At 40.6% G+C, this 21885-nt stretch overlaps 1 protein-coding gene across 2 annotated transcripts in view; it reads left to right on the top strand.

Moving 5' to 3' along the window:
- UTP25 (UTP25 small subunit processor component) overlaps nt 1-21588 on the top strand; it is a 24192-nt gene extending 2604 nt beyond the window's left edge. Inside the window, exons 3-12 of one of the 2 annotated variants that reach the window (XM_017525568.2) lie at nt 208-421; nt 2553-2723; nt 4471-4559; nt 6136-6546; nt 8178-8397; nt 10074-10276; nt 11498-11680; nt 11817-11929; nt 12684-12929; nt 20727-21588. In XM_017525568.2, the coding sequence (XP_017381057.1) occupies nt 208-421; nt 2553-2723; nt 4471-4559; nt 6136-6546; nt 8178-8397; nt 10074-10276; nt 11498-11680; nt 11817-11929; nt 12684-12929; nt 20727-20970 (2094 nt within the window). In that variant the 3' untranslated portion in view covers nt 20971-21588. Of the gene's footprint in view, nt 1-207; nt 422-2549; nt 2724-4470; nt 4560-6135; nt 6547-8177; nt 8398-10073; nt 10277-11497; nt 11681-11816; nt 11930-12683; nt 12930-20726 lie in introns of both variants that reach the window. The other variant, XM_017525567.2, reaches the window with a different exon arrangement.
- Nucleotides 21589-21885: the final 297 nt, after the last annotated feature.

The following is a 21885-nucleotide window of genomic DNA, read 5'->3' on the forward strand; positions in this document are numbered from 1 at the left end:
AAAAAAAAAAAAAAAGTCCACTTTCTTCCCATGTGGGGTAGTAGCAATTTGAAGACTATGAAGAGCTTCTACAATCATAGCTAGATTAACTATTTTAAGTAAATTTGAATTTGGGCTTCGTTGAATAGATGTTGGCTTGATAATAGTTTTAGAGTAACAATGAGAACAATATAGTTTTTGTTCTTGAAATTTTCATTTTCCTTTTAGTCAGAGAGTTCAGATACTTCAGATTCTGAAAGTGAATCAGAGAGTGAACCAGAACAAGTTTCTGGCTACCACAAACTGCTTGCTACATTAAAGAATGTTTCTGAGGAAGAAGAGGAAGATAAGGAAGAGGAGGAGGAAAAGAAAGAAGAAGACAATGGTAGTGATGTAAGTGTGGAAGAAGAGATGGCAGCAGAGTCTACTCAAAGTCCAGATAGTAAGTGTCTTTGGTATAGGCTCATCATCTTTGCCAGAACTATAGACAGTTCACCTCATGGGCATGGTATCCTGTCTACTGTGTGAGTTGGATGAAAGGACATAAATCCAAAATAGGGATTTAACCTTGTTGAGTTTGATTATATGAAGTGTGATGGAAACACAGAACCTTCTTAGCACAACTATGCAGAAATAACATTTTTGTTTGTGATTTCAGGGACTTCACCAGTACTGGTGAAAGACCTCCTGATACAGAAAAAGGAGAACTGTCTTTGTGTCTGTCTGAATTTATTGAAAAGGTTACTGTTCTTTTCTTAGGGAGACCAAGTTTGATGGAAGATAGACATAAAAATATATAAAAATTTTCAAACAGTAGATTTGCGATTGCACAAAACAGCTACATGTAAGGGGTTGAAGAGAGGCAGAGTCGTTGAACACTGCCAACAACTTAGGGAAGGCTTCAGGGACTCTGTCTCACTCAGACTTCAAGGTGACTTTTTTCTTTAACTTTAAAATCACCTTCATTGAGGTAGCATTTACATACAGTAAAATGTATCCTGTTTAAGTATACAGTCTGATGGGTTTGATAAAGGTATACATCAAAATCAAAATACAGAACACTTCCATTACCTCAACAAATTTTACCTGTCCTTTTGCCATCAGTTCCCCACCCTTGGCATCAGACAACCACTGACCTGCCTTCTATCACTATAGATGAGTTTTGCCTGTTCTAGAAATTCATATAAATTGAATCGTATCGTGTAAATCCTTTTGTGGCTGGCTGTTTTTGCTTCTGATGTTTTTCTAATTTATCTATGTTGTGCATGTATTAGTTGCTTATTACTTTTGATTGCTGGAGTAGTATTCCATTGTCTGAATATATCTGGGTGACTTTTTACATCTCACTATTTTAATGCCTGTTTTTCTTACAGCCTTATTTTTTTCTATACCTTCTGATGTTATATATCATTCCAGATGTTTTAACTGATCAGTTTTACTGAAATAAAAATTCATTGACTCATGCTTAGGAGTTTGTTTTGTTTCTATTTTTCTTTGCTTTTTTGGATTTTTGAAAATGAAAAATTTTTTAATCATTATAAAAATAATATATATTTACTGTAAACATTTACGAGGGTAATATAGTTACCCTATATCCCTGCTACTCAGAGATAAACACCTTTAGCATTGCATTGTATATAACCTTTCAGACTACATTTTTATGATTTTATATGTGAGTACAAGTGTGTATATATATTTATGTGGATCTGTATAATGGCCTTATACAGAATGTATCATATAGAATATATTACATAGTATTCTTAATTACATAGTATACCATTGTAAAAATGTGATGACACCCCATTGATAGACATTTTTTTCTCCCAGTTATTTCTTATAATCAGTGCTGCTTTGAACATCTTCTCATGTACATCTTAGCATACTATGTCTAGTTGCTATTTTAGAATAAGTTTCTAGAACTGGAACGAAGTATATTAATCAGAGTTCTCCAGAGAAACAGCACCAACAGGATATGTGTATATATGAAAAAGAGATCTGGCTTACGCTTATAATCCAGCACTTTGGGAGGCTGAGGCGGGCAGATTGATTGAGCTCAGGAGCTTGAGACTAGCCTGGCCAACGTGGCGAAACCCCGTTTCTACAAAGAAATACAAAACTTAGCAGGGCATGGTGGCACATGCCTGTACTTCTAGCTACTGAGGAGGCTGAGGTTGGAGGATCACTTGAGCCCAGGAGGTGGAGGTTTCAGTAAGCCAAGATGATGCCACTGCACTCCAGCCTGAGCGACAGAGCCACACCCTGTCTCAATAAATGAGTGAATTAATGAATGTAACACTCATTCAAAAACATCCTCACAGAAACATCCAAAATAATGTTTGGCCAGATACCTAGGCACTGTGTCTCAGCCAAATTGATACATAAAATCCTTCATCACACATCACATCTGTGTTGATGATTAGGCTTAATTTCGAAATCTATGTTTTTCTACCTGAATTTGCCTAAAGATAAGTAGTATCAATGAACATTATTGTTGGTATAGCCTGAGGAAATAAATTTCAACAGAAGTATAATTTGTGAGTGAATGATTTATAAAATGTTTCTCAAAACTGCAGATGTGGCTTTATCTGCTGACCCTGAGGGAAAGGAAGATGGGGAAGGGCCACCAGGCACATCACAAGCATCGTCCGACGAGTTCACAGATGCAAAACATGAGTCACTGTTCAGCCTGGAAACCAACTTTCTAGAAGAGGAAAGTGGAGACAAATCTTTGAAAGCATCACAAGGTCATTGCATAGTGTGTGTGGTTTGAATTCACCGGGTGCTTAGTATGGAATTTGTGTACTAATACCCATTGAATCTATTATTGGCGCAAACAGCAATAAAAACAGTTTAGTGGTTAGATCTAGAGCTGGGAAAAATATTCCTAAAGGTATTTTGTTTTTCAAGGGTTACTCAGTGTTTAGGGTGGGAAGGGATTGTAGGAGAACAAACAGCTTAAGAATGATGGTAGGGAAGGCCAGCCTCCCAGGCCTCACCTTTTCATTCTTGGGGTGAAGGGAAGAGTTCTGACATTCTCCCCAAGCAGGGAAAGAGAAAGAAAAAGAGTAAAAATACTTAATCTACCCCTCACTTGCTCTTCCTTTTTGGAGCAGTAATTTTTCAGATTTGCAAGACCCAGGGAGGGCTAATCTGAGTGGTCTTTATTACCAGGGAGACCCTCAGAAACCAAAAAGCCCTACCGTTTCTCTCCTGCCTCCCACAGACTCTTGATCACTCCTGTGACCAAATGGCAGTCACTTGGACAAGACCTGCCCGTGGCAGGCTTTGATGGGTTCTCGCAGTCTCAGGTCCTGTTTCTCAGCCAGTGCCTGAGTGGGCAAGTCAGGCTGGTCTTGTTCTGTATCCTGATTCCCTTCGTTGATGCCATTGCCATTCTTCAACCCAGCTTTACCTTTGATGAAACAGAAATTTTAATCCTCATTTGCCTCATCTAGTTCTGTTGGTTATTTTGCAGGAGAAGGAGAAGTAACACGTAGAATTTGTAGATTTTAGTATAAACTCTATTCTGAACCATTAAAACTTAAAAACTTTGGAGGAAACATTAGGAAGCTTGACTATCCCAAAATTTCTCTGGTTTTCTTGCTTGTACAGATATATTAGCATCTAGAATTCTTATCTCCTATTGTTCACTCTTAGATATTTAATGCAAGATGCATTTCATTTGAAGTTTTACTGTTTGGATGCTTGAATGGATCATTTAACTTTGTTCTGTTTCTTATGAGTGGGACTGGGAGAGAAGGTTGGGTGGCTAGCTCAGAATACTAAAGATTAGTCAGAGTGCAGATGCTATCGTGTGGATCATTTGTTCAATTCAGCTGAGTATTGATCATTTCTATGTGTCTTGCAATGCAAGATCAATCAGACATGAAACCTGCTCTTAGAGATCATGCAGTCTGCCAGGTAAGACACGTATATATGTATGTGTTGGAAGGGGTGGGTAGGGCAGGGTAGGAGACTTGAGAAAATGAGGACTCTATAGGGAACCAGGGATGGCCTTTTAGGGGAGCTAATGTGCCTAACACACTAAGGCTGGGAAGTATTTATTGTGATTCAGTGGGTAACATTGAATTGATAATATTTGCATATGCAAAAATGAAGTGAAGGAGAGACTGGAATTTTTGGTTGAAGGAAGGAAAAGCACAGAGGCAGAAGAATTTGAGGGCCATATATATAGTCCAGAAATGACACTGGAGATGCAGGTTGGAGGTATATCCTAAAGTGCTCCAAATTTCAGGCTGAGATGTTTCTTCAAAGGTTTTCAAGCTGGGAAGTAATATAATTAGAGAAATATTTTAGGAAGATGGACCTTTCAGAAGATTTTAAGCTCTGGACTTGGCTAGAGGTTGGGGAAAGTCAATTAAAAAAAGATGAGTTAATACAATGAAGATCAACTTGTCATTCACAGGGGAATACCAGAAAATGCCTCTATAGTTGCGTTAAGTGTGCTGACATTTTTTATTTCTGAATTAGATCCATTTCTTCAACATGTGAACAAAGAACTGAAAGAAAAAGAAATTCAGGCTGTTGCCACAAATCCTAAAACTACCCACGAGCTTAAAGTAAGTGTCGCTTGGTCATCCTGGTCCCAAATGGAGAAAGCTCTAAATAAAACAGGGGTCTTGGGTTTTAGTGGTCTCCCAGAATGTATGATATACACCAGTGTATATGACTTGGGGCATAGGTGTAGATAGAAAAAGCACCAGGAAGCTGGAGTGTGGGTGCCAGATAATATAATGATAGGTAAGAGTGGATTTGGAGGCCAACATCTGCAAGGAGCTGTCACATTTTGACCTAAGCCAAGTTAGTCTGCTTTTTCGCTATTCACTATTCTCATCTGCTAGAGGGGGATAATAATGCCTACCTCAAAATGAAATAGTTTACTGATTAATACATAGTGTTCAGTAAAACAGTGTTCATTAAAACAGTAGGTACTGCTGTTGTTCATTGGTTTGAAATATCTGAGGTAGGTCCACAAATAAATTATTCAGATATTGGGCAGTTTTGCTTCTTTGTTGTCACCGCTGATACCATTCATGAGACTTGGTCATCCTTTTTTAATTGAAATTTTTATTGAGGAAATAATTATAGGTATACATGCAATTGTAAGAAATCATACAGAGACATCTTGTACCCTTTGCCCAGTTTTCCTCAATGGTAAAATCTTGTAGAACTGTAGTATAGTATCACAACCAAGAAATTGATGTTGAAACAAACTGCCAGTCTTATTCAGATCTTGTTTTACTCCTGTTCACCTGTGTGTGCCTATGCCTATATTTAGTTATATATAATTTTATCATGCGTATGTTCCTGTATCTACCCCCGCCGTCAAGATGCAGAACATTTCCTGCAAAATTTTTTGTTTCCCTTTTATAACCATATCCACCTCCCTCTGCACCCCGCCCCACCCCCATTTCTAACCCCTGGTAACCACTAATCTTGTCTCCATTTCTATAATTTTGTGATTTTTAAAATGTTAATTGACTCATACAGCATGTAACCTTTCGAGATTTTTTTTTTCCACTCAGAATAATTCCCTGGAGATTCATCCAAGTTGTTTCAGCTATCAGTAATTCATTCATTTCTTTTTATTGCTGAGGTCATCCTATTTTTAGATCAGCAATTTAGCTATAGTGAAAAATTCTTAAACTTGTATACCACAAAGTAGAAAATAGTATTCCTTAGGATTTAAACAAAATGGACAGATTTCTTGCCATGTAACTTGTCAGCACCTTTAGTATGTATTGTATATTGTGAATCTTGTGATGTTTACCAAGGATATTTGACCATGGAGCTCCCTTGTTTCTAGAATGAATTTTGACTCTTACCAGAATATATTCCACAGAACATTGTGGGACAACTGATAGGTTAAAGATCTCAGATTTGAAGTCAGAAACCTTGGGATCTAACCCTCAGCTCCATTTTCTTCTGTATAAACTTTGTATCATACAACTTCCGTATGAACCTCAGCAGAACCTAAACTATAACATGAGTATTATGGTAACCACCTTGCAGGGCTGTTGTGAGGATTAAATGAGATGATCTATATATCATGAAAATGTGCTAAATATAGTACTATGTGAATGTAATTTACTGTTATTCATTTCTAATTTAGCTCTTGATCTGTTTCTCCCCTAGTGGCCTATCCTGGGCCAGCTTGTCTTTTCCTCTAAGTTTCAAAAGTTGGAAACATTTAAACCCCCAAAGGATATTGACTTAAAGTCACTCCATCTCCAGAAGCCTCTGGAATCCACCTGGACTAAGACCAACAGCAAGTTCCTATCTGGTCCCCAAAAATCAAGTAATCCATTCACCCCAATCCAGAAAGAGCTCTTCTTAATTATGAATTCTTACCGGGACCTGTTCTACCCAGAAAGGACTGCCTTGAAGAACGGGGAAGAGATCCGCCATGTTTACTGCCTGCATGTGATAAATCATGTCCTCAAAGCCAATGCCCAGGTGCTTGGCAACAATAGCAAACGCCGAAGCCAGAAGTTTGGAGTGGGTGATGATGATGATTTCAGAGACCAAGGGTTAACAAGGCCCAAGGTGAGTGCAGCAGGAAGGCTTTGCCCTCGAGAAGGAGGCAGCAAGGCACTGCCATAGAGGTGCCTGACACTTAGCAGGAACTTGGGTGTTTTAATAACTGACTGGCATAATGAATGAGGCCAAATGTGAGCACATTAAGTAGGCCAGGTAGTGTCAGAGCAGCCCTGCAGCAGCTTAGTGGGCTGTTTCTGACAGTGGATGTAGCTGCAAACTTGTGAGAAGGAGGCACTTCATGACATTTTCCTTAAAGATAAACTCAAAGCATGTATAAATAAAAGTCCATTATAAATCTCTTCTTTGTAGTTGTCAAAGGTGGACAGGACCTTAATGAGCCTTTTCTCCAATCCCTCCATATTACAGCTGCGGACAGCCCCAAATTTGTAGAAATTTGAAGAGGGCTTTGCTAAAGAGAACCAGGGACAGAGTAGCAGAGATGAGACAAGAACCATGGATTCTCTTCACTAAGCCACATACGTACATCGGCCTTTGAAAAAAAAAATTCACATTTGCCACTGTAAAGTTATTACTGCTTAAAGTGGTGAGTTTGTGCTCATAAGTCTAAGCTCCAGTGGATTTGAGGCCTTAACAGGAAATGATTTTCAATTTTGTCTACGTTATTGTGGAACCAGATCTCGTCCCCCAGCCCTGAACTGCATCTCACCATATTGAAGAAGCCTCATCTTTTTAGAATTTTCTCATTGAGTTTAATAGAATTCTAGAATTGATACTAATATGGTTTTTAGAGATTTCTTAGTCAAACTCCCCTGTGTAATAGTGGGGGAAACCAAGGCCCCAACACTTACTTAGTGTCACAGCTAGAACAATAACCTAGTTCCTCTTACATCTATGCTCTACCAAGCTGAATCCACTGCACTCCTTGGGGCTTGAACATCAGGGTTATAAGGTTACTTGTTTTCATTTGGAATTACGTAGAAGAATAAGAAGCAGATTATCTGTGAAGCATATTATAATGTGGTGAATTACATGATTTAACTGGGGTTATGTCCATTATATTATTTACAACAGGAAATTAGAAATTAATCATGTATTAAGCATCTTCTGTTTTTATTCTCAACAGTAACTTTAAACATTTTTGAATATGCTTAGAAAGCTGAAAGAATGTGCTAGAGAATGCACTAAAAATGCAATGATATGTTAATCCTTTTTCTTAACTGCTTCATTTCTTCTCTACTTGTTCCAAAGAAGTGGATATTATTCAGTGGGTCTTATGGATAAAAATACTAGACTAAATTCTGTGGGAAACAAAAAAATGGAGTAACACTTCTCTCCCTCAAAGAGCTCATGTGTTTATGTCCTTGAGTTTTTACTGGTAAGTATATCTGTTGGAGGCATTGGCGTATTGTAAAAGGTATTTCCAAATTCTGCTTGAGAAATGTCTCACATGGAGCCATGGGTCTGAAGCCCGCAGGCCATGGTGCTGGGGTTATGAAAGGTGCTCCGTTTCTGGGTTTGAGCCAGGCCCTGTGCAAAGCGGGTGAAGTAGGTATGGTTCCTGGCTGGGAGCCAGTGCTCTACCTGGAGCTTTTTAGCTCCACCTCCTTAGCAGGTTCACCTCGAGCTCCAGTTCCTCCCTCTGGCCCCCACTCAGGCTGCTGTTGCTGTCTGCGTAGGTGCTGATAGTGGTGCCGTTCCGGGAAGCTGCTTTGCGGGTGGTGCAGCTCTTCATCAGCCTCCTCGAGGGCGACAGCAAGAAGAAAATCATTGTGAGCAACAAAAAGAGGTTTCAGGGAGAATATGGATCAGATCCTGAGGAGAGACCACCCAACTTGAAGAGGCCTGAGGATTATGAAGCTGTGTTTGTGGGCAACATTGATGACCACTTCAGGATTGGTAATTCTTTCTTAGCAACTTTGAGACCTAATGTGTGGAGGTCAACATAGCTGGAGACTGGAAGCTGGAATTAGACATTTTCCCAATGGAAATGTCTAATTAACATTTTAACAGAACCAGTGTGCCTTTGAGACATGTTGTTTGCCATGGGAGAGTCTTGCCTTGGCTAGTGGGGTGGACATTAGGCCAGTGGAATAGAGAGGGCCTCTGAGGCCACGTATGAAAGCCACATGTACATTTATAACAGGAATTTATAAGAAGTGTGTAACAGAAGTGTGTAAGCACACCCATAGCTGGTAGCAGATAGTCAGATGCTGTAAGGGGTGCTCTAGGAAGTGATGGGGCTGATGGGGTCATTCTGGGGAGGCTGAATAAACTGAATGTCTGTACATAAGGTGGACTTCCCCCTGTCTGCTACATAGATGCCTACCCTGAATAATCTCCACACGTGACTTCCACCCAAATTTTTACATTTTTGCTTGTCTCATTCAGCTCCCATTGACTTTGGTTGTTTATACCTTTATAGAGTAAAGTTCTTGGGAAAATGTTCATTAGTCACATATCCTAATTCACAAACACTTGTTGAGTATCTACAGTGTGCCAGACACTGTTAAGAAGCTGGGAATATGCAAATAAATGTAGAAATGAAAGTTGTAGTTCCCATTGCTAAGGAAATCCAGCCTATGACAGGGAACAGGCAGGGCAGGATATGTATGCAGTGGTGGTTCTCGGAGCATTTAAAGCAATCCCCCTTACCCAAAATGGACCCAGGGTGGTTAGGAAAGATGTCGTGGCGGAGGTGTCTTCTGTACTAGGTGGAAATCCGTGTAGGATTTAGTCAGTTTCAAAGGGAGGTGGCTGAGTGGAGGAAAACATTTCAGACAGGAAACTGCCGTTGCAGAGGCATCAGGGTGACTAAGCTTGGAATGACCTATGGTTCACACAAGCTTTGGTATGGTGGAGTGCAAGGCATAAGGAGATGAGGGCTGGTGTTTGGTTTGGAACATATACAGCTATCCAGCAAGCAGTTGGCATATTGTTCTAGAGCTCAGGAAAAAGATCTGGGCCAGTAATCCAAATTGGTGTGATAGTAATGTTAAAGCCGTGATCAGTGAGTCAGTTTACCCAAAGCTTTGTGCAGCATGAGAGCAGAACTGACAAGTGAATCTATCGGTTTGTGGAAGAAGAGTTATTTGGATTTGGAAAGATGGACAAGGGCCAGGTTAGTACGCAAAAGTGAACACTGAAGTCATGGAAACGATTAACAAGGAAGAGAGCATTTCAAGGCAGCTATACTTTCTGTGCCGTTTGTACATTCCTTATAAAGAAGCTCTCAAAAGTGTTTATCCTGTTGGTGACTGAGGGCTGCGGGGACCTTAGCAAGAGTCTTTTCTCTGTAGTCCTGAGAATCAGAGGCTAGATTGCAGTATAGTGAGAAGTGAAGGAGAGATTTGAAAGTAGGGACTATTAACTGGGAGCTAGAACGGACTGTAGATGTAAGGGTAAGATTTCTCCTGTTCTTATGTTTTAATAATTAAAGCATTTGAGCACAGTTACGTGCTAAGGGGCACATACAAGATGTGGAAGCTATAGAAGTAGTGGCTGCTTTGAGGGGGTGGAGGGTAATGGCTTGGTAGTGACTAATGAATTGGTGTGTACTTGGCTGTTTTATGTAGGAGTGGCAATACTTCAGAGAAGCATCCGGCTCTATGCCCCATTTTACTCGTCAGATATCCTCATTGCTTCCCCTCTGGGCTTGAGGACCATCATTGGTGGAGAAGGAGAGAAGAAGAGAGATTTTGACTTTCTGTCTTCTATTGAGCTTCTCATCATTGATCAAGCTGACATTTACTTGATGCAGAACTGGGAGCATGTCCTGGTAATGCTGGCCATTCACATTCAGTGGGATAGTATTCACGTTTAGAGGGAGAAGACGCTCAGTGGTTTAAGTCCTAAAGTATTACGTAAGTCCAGATTAAAACTGTTTGGAAGCAAGGACACATTCCACGTTTTCTACTTTGAAAAAGTCTTTTGTCTCCTTTTCTACCCACCAATTGTCCATAATTAAACTATCTAGAGATTAAAATTCCCATCAGTTATTTTTAAATCTCCAGAAAAGATTTCTTTCCCTTAAAATTTGTTTCTACTAACTTTAGGGTGGGCGGGTGAATGGATGGATGGGTCCTCACCAGGAACATCTTTACCTAACATAATTCCACTTGTGGTTTTTGGTTATGCTCTTTTGTTTGGTCTGGTGATGATGGGAAAACACTTCTCAAGATTTTTTAATGTTGAATCTTGTTTTGTAGAGAAACAGAGGATGTTTTTATCTCCCGAATGTAATTTGTACTATAATTTTTTTTCTCCTTCTCCACATATTCTGTCATGTTATCAGTTTCAGGATTGAAAAACTGCTTTGGAGCAATCCTTATTAAGGAACTATAGGTTTGTTTTTCTAAGGCATATGGGAACTCACCCCTTCTGCAACCCTGTGACGAAGTTTGCAGGAATTTTGGGACAAATGAAGGGTAGTACTTACTTCTAAAATGGGAAATAAATTTAAAGTACTCATTACCCTTCAATATCTATTACAGTGTAAAAATATAATTAAAACGGAAAAGGCGTTTTGGCATAGTCAAGTTTTATTCTTAAATTTGATGAAAAGGCAGGTAGGATGATACTGGGAATATTCCTAATGTTTGGAGAACCAGGTCATTGAGGGACAGCGGCTCTGTTTTCCACGTCATTTCCCTTCTTGTCCAAGTCTGGGACTTGGGGTCCCTAGAGAGACCAGTGTGGCGTTTCAGAAGTTCATTTTAAAGGAATATTCCTGTAGGTACTATTTTGATCCTTTTTGAAAATTCCAGGCAGTGGCCGGTTTTAACTTATATCCTTATTGGGGATGTTTGGCTAACCATGGGCAAGTCACTCACCCATCTGAGCCACAGTTTTCTTGCTGCAATTTAGAAGATGATAGTACATGCTCTTTGGGGTTAACTGAGTTGATAGATTCTGAGTTGATAGATTCGTAAAATGTTTAGCAATGTCCAACGTGTAAATGCTCAATAAACACTAATGGTGGTATTATTTCCACTCAAAGCATTTGATGAATCACATGAACCTACTACCCCTGGATTCACATGGGGTAGACTTTTCTCGAGTGCGGATGTGGAACCTCAATAATTGGTCAAAGTACTATCGCCAGACACTGCTGTTTGGGGCCCTTCAGGATGCCCAGATCAACTCAGTGTTCAACAAGTACTGCGTCAACATGCAAGGCCAGGTGGGGTCTCATCTTATTTCCTCAGTATCTTCGTGAGCACTGTTTATTGTTTGGGTCCTGAAGCAGAAGGAGGGGATAGCATCTGCTCAAGAAGGGGGATGGCTCTTCACCTAATGCTGTCATTGACTACTGGCAGGTGGCTGTGAGGAATGTCCCAATGACAGGTTCCATCAGTCATGTCCTGGTGCAGCTCCCACATGTCTTCCAGAGGATGGAAGCTGAAAACTTAGCTTCAGTGATTGATGCCAGGTAACTCACTGCTCCCATCAGGCCACTGGGGACCACATAGAGAGATTTGACTTGGCTGTGCAATCCTAGAATTGGATTCCATTTTGCTTTTATTGATTACTGTCTACCAAATCAGATGAGATAATTTAACTTAATTATGTCATTTGTCAGAGGAGGAAACTGAAGCCCAGAGAGAAATAGTGACGTGGCCTAGTTCTCATAGTTAGTGGCAGGGTTATTACTGTAAATCAGGACTCTTTCCCTCTTGACTGTGCCATTTTGAAATTACACAGCTTTATGCTACAAAGTGTCTCATGTCAGCAAGTTAATTCTAAGCCCCTCAGGGAAAGAACTATTTTTCTAATTGTGTAGATAATTTCTCCCTTTTTCTTCATTGTGTTTAGTTAGTGAACCCCAAAGTAGCTTAGTTGGGCTTAGCATATGGTAGATGTTCAATGATTATTTGTTGACTCACTGACTGACTGACTGACTGAATGAATGAATGAATAGCATGGCGTATACTTCCTAGAATAATTCTCTAGGATATAATGCATTACATCTGTTTTTTTTACAATGAATAGTGTTGACACTTATTTTTTTGGTGTGCTTATCAGGTTTTATCTTTACATAATCTCTTTGAGAGGAGATAAATCATATTGGCCTCTGGGGAGATAATCTTTCACACAAGATTGTGATTTGCCCAGGGTCACACAGTTAAGAAACACCATAGCTTAGCTCTAGAACATTAACTTTGCACTTTGCCATTCCAAATCAGGTTTAACTTCTTTGTGAACAAGATTTTGCCGCAGTACCGTGATGCAGTCATGTCTCACACGCTCATCTATATCCCCTCCTACTTTGACTTCGTGCGTCTTCGAAATTACTTCAAGAAGGAGGAACTGAATTTTACTCACATCTGCGAGTACACGCAGAAATCTGGTGTCTCCAGGGCCAGACACTTCTTCCTTCAAGGAGAGAAACAGTTTCTGCTTTTCACAGAGCGCTTCCATTTCTACAAAAGGTAAGTGTGCCAGGTTTCAAGCGTCCTCTCTGCAGGGAGAGTGCAGAACAAATCATGGCCTGCTCTGAGTGCATGGCAGGCTTCGTGGTGTTCCAAGGTCATCTCTCACTCTACCGCTCTCACAAAGTACCCAGAGGGTTTTTGGTGGGGACGGAATCTTCTTGGTTGGTTAGTTTTCTCCCAAAATGGGCATTGCTGAAGAAGGATGTAGAAACCAAAGCATACCTTGTCTATAGACCTGGGGTGTAGCTGTGGTTGTACACTGCAAGAAGGACATTACAGAGCTGAACTACTCTAGACAGGGACAACTCAAGTGAATACAGGGCGCTTGAGTTGTCCCCGTCTAGAGTAGTTCAGCTCTGTAATGTCCTTCTTGCAGGAGGGACCTTCCCTGTATTCACTTGAGTTGTCCCTATCTAGACGTGTTCCCTTTGTTTTCCCTCAAAAGTATTGAGACCTGTGTTTCCTGGGGAGATGGAGGCTGAGCACAGTGTCAATTTCCAGACAGTTGGAGTGTTCCTGAGGTATGCACAGATACTTCCAACCAAGGAGAACTAGGACTGTGGGCTCCTTGATGTTTGCAGAAGGCAAAAGGGGAAGGGCTTTGAGTTGAATGTTGAAGGGTTTCAGTATTTGCTTAGATTGCCTACCAGGTGACTTTGACAAAATAAGTTGATTGGCCTTTTTGTTATTTTTTTAAAACTCAGGCCGGTGCTAAAATCCCAGCACTTTGGGAGGCTGAGGTGGGCAGATCACCTGAGGTCAGGAGTTCGAGACCAGCCTGGTTATCATGGTGAAACCCCATTTCTACTAAAAATACAAAAAAAAGTTAGTGGAGTGTGGTGGCGCACACCTGTAATCCCAGCTATTCCGGAGGCTGAGGCAGAAGAATTGCTTGAACCCAGGAGGCAAAAGTTGCAGTGAGCTGAGATCACGCCATTGTACTCCAGCTTGGGCAACAATAGCGAAACTCCATCTCAAAAAAAAAAAGAGCTCTCTAATTAGAGGTTAGTAATATTGAGCCTTCTGTTACTGTTTGGGTTAGTGCCAGAGCTTATGTATTTTATTGTTTCGCTAAGTCTCTCTGTTGATAAATGAGAAAAGGACTTTTTTATTTTACTTTTAGATTTTTATTTTCAATTCTTGTGAGTACATAGTCTGGAAAAGGCTTTTTTTTTAGCCCTTGCCTGTAGAGGTATGTAAGTTACATTCTATTACCCAGTGGATTTAAGTTCTGACTTTACTGTTTTATTAGCTCATAATGGGTGCATTTTCTCAGAGAATTCCAAATAGATACACCAGAAATTTCTAAATCTTCGGAGCACATTACATGATGCCCCTTGGCATTGCATTACCTTTTAGTTTATGCTTAGGTTGGTGCTCCCCAGATACGTTCTTGTTACCAGGACGGGGAAGGAGGAGTCCCAGCACTTTGCCAAGGCATAGCAAAGCTGGCATGACATGAGCTCTTAGAGAGTTGAGGACTGAATTTGTGTTTCCCAGGCTCCACTCTTGGCTACCCAGAGAAGGCTGTTTGGCCAAAGAGTGTTAATGAATGCCTGCTTGTTGGCATCATTATTTGCCCTGTTGCAGTAACTTGTTGTTTCAATTCATGTTGGAAAGTATTTGGGGGAGTTGCACTCATCAGGTCTTAAAAGCTCTTAGCTTTCTATCCTCTTGAGAAATGAAAGCAAGCCCTTTAAGTGAAGTGGATGGATTGGAAAACTTCCCAGTGTGATTGTCTATAGCAAGTGTGAATTAAACTGGGATGAGGACTGCTCTTAAATATCTCAGCAGCTTTTCAAGGACAGGCCATGGAGCCCTTTCTAAGCAGGACAGTCTCCTGTGTTACACTGTCTATTTACCAAACCATGTTGCCCTCAAAGTCACAATAAGGACAAATCTCAGCATATGCCATTTGCTTTATGCCCTGGACTAGGTTAATTGGTGTTTCTTTTGCAGAAGATGAATGAAAATAATGTACTTTAGAGTTCTGCAACAGCGAATTATCTCAAGGTTTCTAACTATAGAATTTTTTGCTTGAGAGATCACCAAGGTGATGATGGGTGTTTGGTGTGCAATGCCTTTATGATTTTTTTTTTNTTTGACCTTGGAAAAAGTACATGTTTTTTTTGGTTTGTGGTTTTTTGTTTTGTTTTGAGACAGAGTCTCACTCTTACTCAGGCTGGAGTGCAGTGGTACAATCTTGGCTCACTGTAGCCTCCACCTCCCGAGTCCAAGCAATTCCTGTGCCTCAGCCTCCAGAGTAGCTGGGATTACAGATGTGCATCACCACGCCTGGCTAATTTTTATATTTTTTGTAGAGACGAGGTTTCACCATGTTGGCCAGGGTGGTCTTGAATTCCTGGCTTCATGTAATCTGCCCACCTCAGCCTCCCAAAGTGTTGGGGTTACAGACATGAGCCACGGCACCCAGCCGGAAAATGTACATGTATTTTAAACTGTAGTATCTGACTCTGTTTTTATATTCTCTATGACAGCTGGCAGTTTTAGGAAGGTTAGAATTCATTTTTGAGTTAGCAAACATTTTTTAACCTGAAGATTTGTTTTATTTGGGGAAGATTAAACTAGCAGAATCTTAGAATTGCGTGAACATTTGGTCATGATTACCCTCCCAGCAATGGGTCACAGCTCTTTTCCAGTGTGTTTTCAGTGGGTCACCACAGCAGGGAGGATCTCAGCCAGAAGGCAAGTCAGAAACTGGAGGTGGGATTTGTGGAGTTCAGAATGGCTGTTGGGGAGTTTCTGCATACTCCCTTCCCCTACATGAGAATCCAACTTCTAGAAGTAGTAGACTTGGTCTTTATGGACCAGAGAAAGGAGCTAGCCTTTCAAGTTCACTGTGGTTGCCTCATTTGTCTTTAACAGTTGACTGGTGAAATAGACATCTGGAAGGTCCTGTCAGGATGGTTAGGCTGTGTTTGTAGGGGGTCACTGAAGACAAAGCATATGCAAGGGAGGAGGAAGGCAGGGGAAGGGGTGCTCAAGCTATGGAAACTTGGCACTAACTGCCCCTTGGAAGAGGTTCTGGTCATGTTTTCTGTTGCCAGGAGATACTTAGTCTCTATTGTGGGTGCATTGGGACTGAGACAGATGTGTGTGTGTGTGTGTGTGTGTGTGTGTAATATAACACTTAATGGCTTTGTTTTATTTTGTTTTTCCTGATTATGAGGGTATTATACAGTTATTATAGAGAACTTGGAAATTTTGGGTTAAAAATCTCACTGCCCTGATACAAATACTCTTTTTGGTATATTTTTTCTGTCTTTTTTATATGAAAAATGTGTGTGTGCATGTGTGTATGTGTATGTACATGCACACACACACAGGTGTTTTTTTTTAAAAAAAATATTGGCTGGATGTGATGTCTCATGCCTGTAATCCCAGCACTTTGGGAGGCCAAGGCGGGCAGATCACGAGGTCAGGAGTTCGAGACCAGGCTGACCAACATGGTGAAACCCCATCTCTGCAAAATTACAAATATTAGCTGGGCCTGGTGGTGGGCACCTGTAATCCCACCTACTCGGGAGGCTGAGATAGGAGAATAGCTTGACCCCAGGAGACGGAGGTTGCACTCCAGCCTGGGCAACAGAGCAAGACTCACTCTCAAAAAAAAAAAAAAAAAAACTAAACTAAAATTGGAATCTCTTTTTCTTTTAAGGAATCTTTTCCTTTGTCTTAGATGTTTTATGTGCTCACTGAAAAAATATTCAAAGACATTAACATTTTGGCCTATGTATTTGCATATTGTGGATGTATTTTTAAGTTACTGTATATAGCCCTATCATATCCTTTCTTCATCCAGGTTTTTATATGAAAAGATTTCATTTTGAAAGAAAATCGCTAGAGACTAACAGTAAACATCTGTTTATTTATAAACCCTTTTGCCCCAAATTCCGCCAGCTGTTTGCATTTTATCACATTTGCACATACCCATCTTCTCCCTATTCCCACTCACATCTCTTATTTTTATTTCCTGACCCATTTGAAAGTAAAGTAGCGGGAGTCTTCATTGACGCTTTACCCCTAAATATTTTAGCATGTAGCTCCTATAAACAAAAACATTCTTTTATCCAACCATAACACCATTATCATACTACTTGATGTTACTACAATGATATCATCTGATATTTAGTCTATATTCAGATTTTCCTAGTTGTCACCAAAATGACCATAACAGATCTTTCCCCTCCAGCCAAAAAGGATTCCGTAAGGATCATATATAGCATTTGGTTAACTTACTGCTTTTGTTTCTTTAATCTAGTTTAGTTGCCAATTGGGGGACAATTTTGCTCCCTCGGGGACATTTGGCACTACCTGAAGACATTTTTGTTTTGGTTATCACAACTGGAGGATTCTTCTGGTGACTGTAGAGGGTTGAGGCCAGTGATGCTGCTAAACCCTCATGCACAGGACAGCCCCCAGCACCAAAGAATTATCCGTCTCAGAATGTCAGCAGTGTTAACACTGAGAAACCCCCATCACTCTCTGGCTTTTTTACTTTTTCATGACATCGACTCTTGTTTTGAAGAGTCCAGTCTGGTTTCCTGTAGAATGTCTCACAGTCTGGATTTATCTAATTGTTCCCTTACTATTTAGATCTGTGGTTCCCAAACCTTGCTGTACATGAGAATAGAAGCTTTTAAAAGTCAAATGCCGAGGCCACATCCCAGTACCAGTTAAATCACAGTGTCTGGGTATGGGGGCCAAACATAAGTATTAAAAACAATAACAACCAGCCAAGTGATTTCAATGTGCAGCAGTTTGGGGATGACTGATTTAGAATAAACATCTTTTGATAAGAATTCTACTTAGGGAATATTATGTACTTTCCACCTCATCGAGAGGCACATAATGTCACTTTGTCTCATTCTTGGTGATGCCAAATCTCTAAAATCACTGAATCAGTGTGGCTATGTAATTAATAAGTAATGTGTGAGGTAAACATCACCTTGTTCTTAATGGCTACGTAGTATTACATTGGTTAATTAAGCTAGCTTCCTTCTAGTGGGCATATAGGGTTTTTTTTTTTTTTCTGTTTTCTGCTGTTGTGTATAGTAATGCCCAAAACATCCATATGCATATATTTTGATGAAATACCTACTTATTTTGTTGGGATAGATTTTGAAAGGAAAACTTGTTAGCACAGAGTGTACACAATTAAAAATGTGGCATGCGTTGCTGCTTATCTGTTCCTTCTCGTCTTTTCCGTGTCTCTCCCGAATTCATAGACAAAGTAATTTATGCTCCATTGACCTATTTCTGCAAAACCCCATGGACTGAATTATAGCTGCTCATGTGATCGTCATAATGGTATCTCATTGTTTGGATGTCTTTTTCTTGCTTTTTTGTGTCTTCTGTAACCTTCAGTGGAATGTGGAGGCCGAGGTGAATAATACTTATGTCCAGGTGCACCCCGTTTTTGTGGGCCACTGGTGAGGGTGCTATCAATCTAGTCAGGATCTGATCGTTACTATATATGCCCTCCCAACACCACAGACTTCAAATTGCTCCAGCAGAGAGCGGGCTTGGTGTAGGGTTTGCAGTGCTGGAGGGTTTTTCTCAGTGTCCTGATCACTCAGCCATCACTGAGGCCTCGACCCATGTGCCAGAGGAACATCTCCCTCCACACTCGGACCCCACCTCACAGGAGGCCTCTTGCTTGATCTCCTTGCAAGGCATGAAGTCTGGGGGAGGGGGTTCCCCTGGTCCAGCCCAATTTTTGGCAGGCCCTTTATGTTCCAAGCTTTGGGGGTGAGGCTTTCTCAGGGTTCCTGTCCCGCCACCTCCGTGTCAGCCAGACTCTACCCTTTATCTGTGAGGAATCTTTGTGGTGAAGTGTATACAGCTCCTTCCCCAGTCGTGGCAGAACTCTGCTTGTATCAGTACAGGAACTTGGGCTGAACAGGTTTCTTACTCCTTCCCCCGGGGCAGAATGCTTTTTACTGGGTGCAAGTCTTGTGTGGGGGAGAAATGGAAGGGTGGGGGTTTGCTGCCCTTCCCTGAAGGGCAGACAATTTTTGCTTCTATTCACCCTCCCCCTCAAGGGGTTTGCCTTTGCCTGTGATTGGGGGTGGGGGCAGGGTGGTTCCTTTCTCCCATGTGCTTCAGGTTTTTGCCATGGGTTTCACAATAATAGGCCTGGAAAATAGGTGAGCTTTCATGTCCCTACCACCAGTGGGTTCTCCCTCGGGTCTTTTGCTTTGCCTCCAGTCTTTCTCCAGGGCTCCCACTGCCGGCCCCTGGAATGAGCTCATGAGTAGACATGAACTAAAGGAGTATCCGGGGATCCCTGGGGTTCTAAAATCAGGCAAGCCTATTCTTGACCTTTAAGAAAAGGTCAAAAGCGTATCTATTTTCTTACTACCCACTTGTTTGGCAGAGGCCATCTTTCTCCTCTGCTCTGCCTAAGGTGCAGGAGTTCATGTGTCCTGTGCTTCCTCAGAAGTGCTGCTCTTTGGAACTCAGTCCATGGTGGGCTGAAGCTGGCTCACACTGGCTCCTGAGACCTGGTTGCACATCTCTGTCAGCAGCATGACATTGGTAGCTTGAAACTGACAAATCCTTCAAATTAGCACCCTCCCTTTCTCCCACTGAGGACCAATTATTAAACATACACCAGCTCACCACCTAATTCAGTTTACCTGATTGCCTCATGATGGCAGTTCTCTGGGCTCAAGAAAAGGAACATTTTTGTATAATAGATGATCTGACCTTTTCTTACTAGTACAGGAGCAGTATTCTCTTGAGTTTTATGCATTCTAAGCAGAAGTGGAACTCAGTGTCGTTTTTGTTTGTTCTGAGAACTAGTGAGGTATAATAACTTATTCAAGTTCATTAGCCATCAGAATTCCTTCTTTATAGAAAGGTGATGTTGAAAGGTGAACCACATAATAGATCACAGTCATAGTTTGGAAACGGAGGGTCTCCAGAGAGAGATCAGGATGAGCCGTGAGGGAAAAAGACAAGGAAAACTTATCTTCTGTGAAAGAAATAAAATCCCCAAGGGAGTCTAACATCATCAGTGTAGGAGAGAAACCAACAGGAAAAATCAGAACCTTGTCAACATATAAAACCTTTTGTTATGGAATCCCACAGGGAACTGGTGACCTCAACCTGATTGAACCGTACCGTGAGTTAGTCCCCTGGGTCTACACCGCCCCCCACCACAGGGCAGCTCTGTGCAGCTGAGAAAGAGGTGGAAATGCATAAGCTGTTGAAACTAATTGCTTTCTCATGATGCCTAGCGGGTCCTCAGGCAGGGTTTTGTAAATGAATGAACTTGGGACATCTGCCATGGAGTTAACATATCTCCAGAGTGGCAAGAAAAGACTAATGGGAGTGTATTTACAATTTGTGCAGCTTATTTTATGTACTGGGTCTGACCTGGTCTCCATTATAGAACATTCTTTTTTGCCTGATTATAATAAAGATAATGTTTCATTTTAAGTGCCTGCTTTTTAAGTTTTCTGTGACGGATTTTTAAATCCCAGTCTATTCTTTCCCACAATATCTCAGCCTACCCTGAGTAGGATCAAGAAATGCGTATTTGTTTTATCATTATTTTAAGCCAAATATTAGGAATTCGAATATGCTGTCACAAAATAAGTGCTGCCACCTCAAATTGCAATAACTTTTGTTCTGTTATTTATGCCATTGTTTTTGTCCGATAGCAGGAAGCAAAAGCATGAACTATGCCTCTGTACAACTCTTAGGCAGTTTTCCTAGAACTTGTTTCTCAAGTTGACATAGCCTCTCCCTTTCCAATTCTAACAGGTATACAATAAAAGGCATCAGGAACCTGATTTTCTATGAACTGCCGACATATCCGCACTTCTACAGTGAAATCTGTAATATGCTGAGAGCCACCAACAGAGGAGAAGAAGCCACGTGGACCTGCACTGTTCTCTACTCCAAGTATGATGCCCAGAGGTTAGCTGCCGTGGTTGGTGTGGAGCGGGCGGCACAGATGCTACAGTCCAAGAAGAATGTCCACCTCTTTATTACTGGAGAAAAATGAGATTTTTGTTGAACAGGAAATGGTATTTCACATGTTACATAATGCTTCATTCTATGCCACATGGTCTCAGTTCTGATTACTTGCAGAAGGATTGATGCAAAGAAAAAACATGAGGCAATGTCAGTATTATCTGACCTTTCTTTTCAGGTCATGTGTCCCTGAAAAGTTAAATGTAAACCAGATTTTGGTAAATCACATCTTTCAGAAGTCAAAAGGAGGTTAGAAGGACTCTGAGAAGTTGGTAGAAGAAAACTTTCACTTGTGAATATTTTTGTGAGACTTGAATTCTTTTATTACGGATACCTCTAATTGATACACTTAGTAAATTCTTTCAGATTTTTCTATTTGTTTGACACTTTTTTAAAGTAAGGCATACTCATCATTGCTTGTGAGAACTGGTTATGAGACATTGGAATACTTCTTGCTGCTACACGTCATCTTAATTTTGGATAGCATGGGTTTTGTAAAACTTATTTTCCCCCAACCAAGCTTTTTTAAAACCTTAAATAGTCTACCTTAATTCAGCCTAGAAGAGCACATCGATTCACTCATCTTTTTATGTACTCGTAATAATAAATGTTTTAGTTTTGTTCAAATACATGCTTAAAATCACATTATATAAAAATATCTGCTGTTTCAAGAAGTAACTTTGTTGAAACTCCATGTTAAAATATTCATCTTCAACAGTAGTGTCTTCATAATAACTAGTCACTTTTTGAGTCATAAACAGATGCAAATAAAAAGGAAATTACACTTTTAAAAACATTTTTATTTTGAAACATTCCCAAACAGAAAAATTACAAGTACAGAACCTGAACCATTTGAGAGTAAGTTGCCCCCACCCAACGGGCCTATCACCTTTAAATACTTTAGTATATATTTCCTGTAAACAATTAAGGGTATTGTTTCTGATTA

Source organism: Cebus imitator, unplaced genomic scaffold (assembly GCF_001604975.1).
Source record: "Cebus imitator isolate Cc_AM_T3 unplaced genomic scaffold, Cebus_imitator-1.0 Scaffold38, whole genome shotgun sequence".
Classification (NCBI taxonomy): domain Eukaryota; kingdom Metazoa; phylum Chordata; class Mammalia; order Primates; family Cebidae; genus Cebus; species Cebus imitator.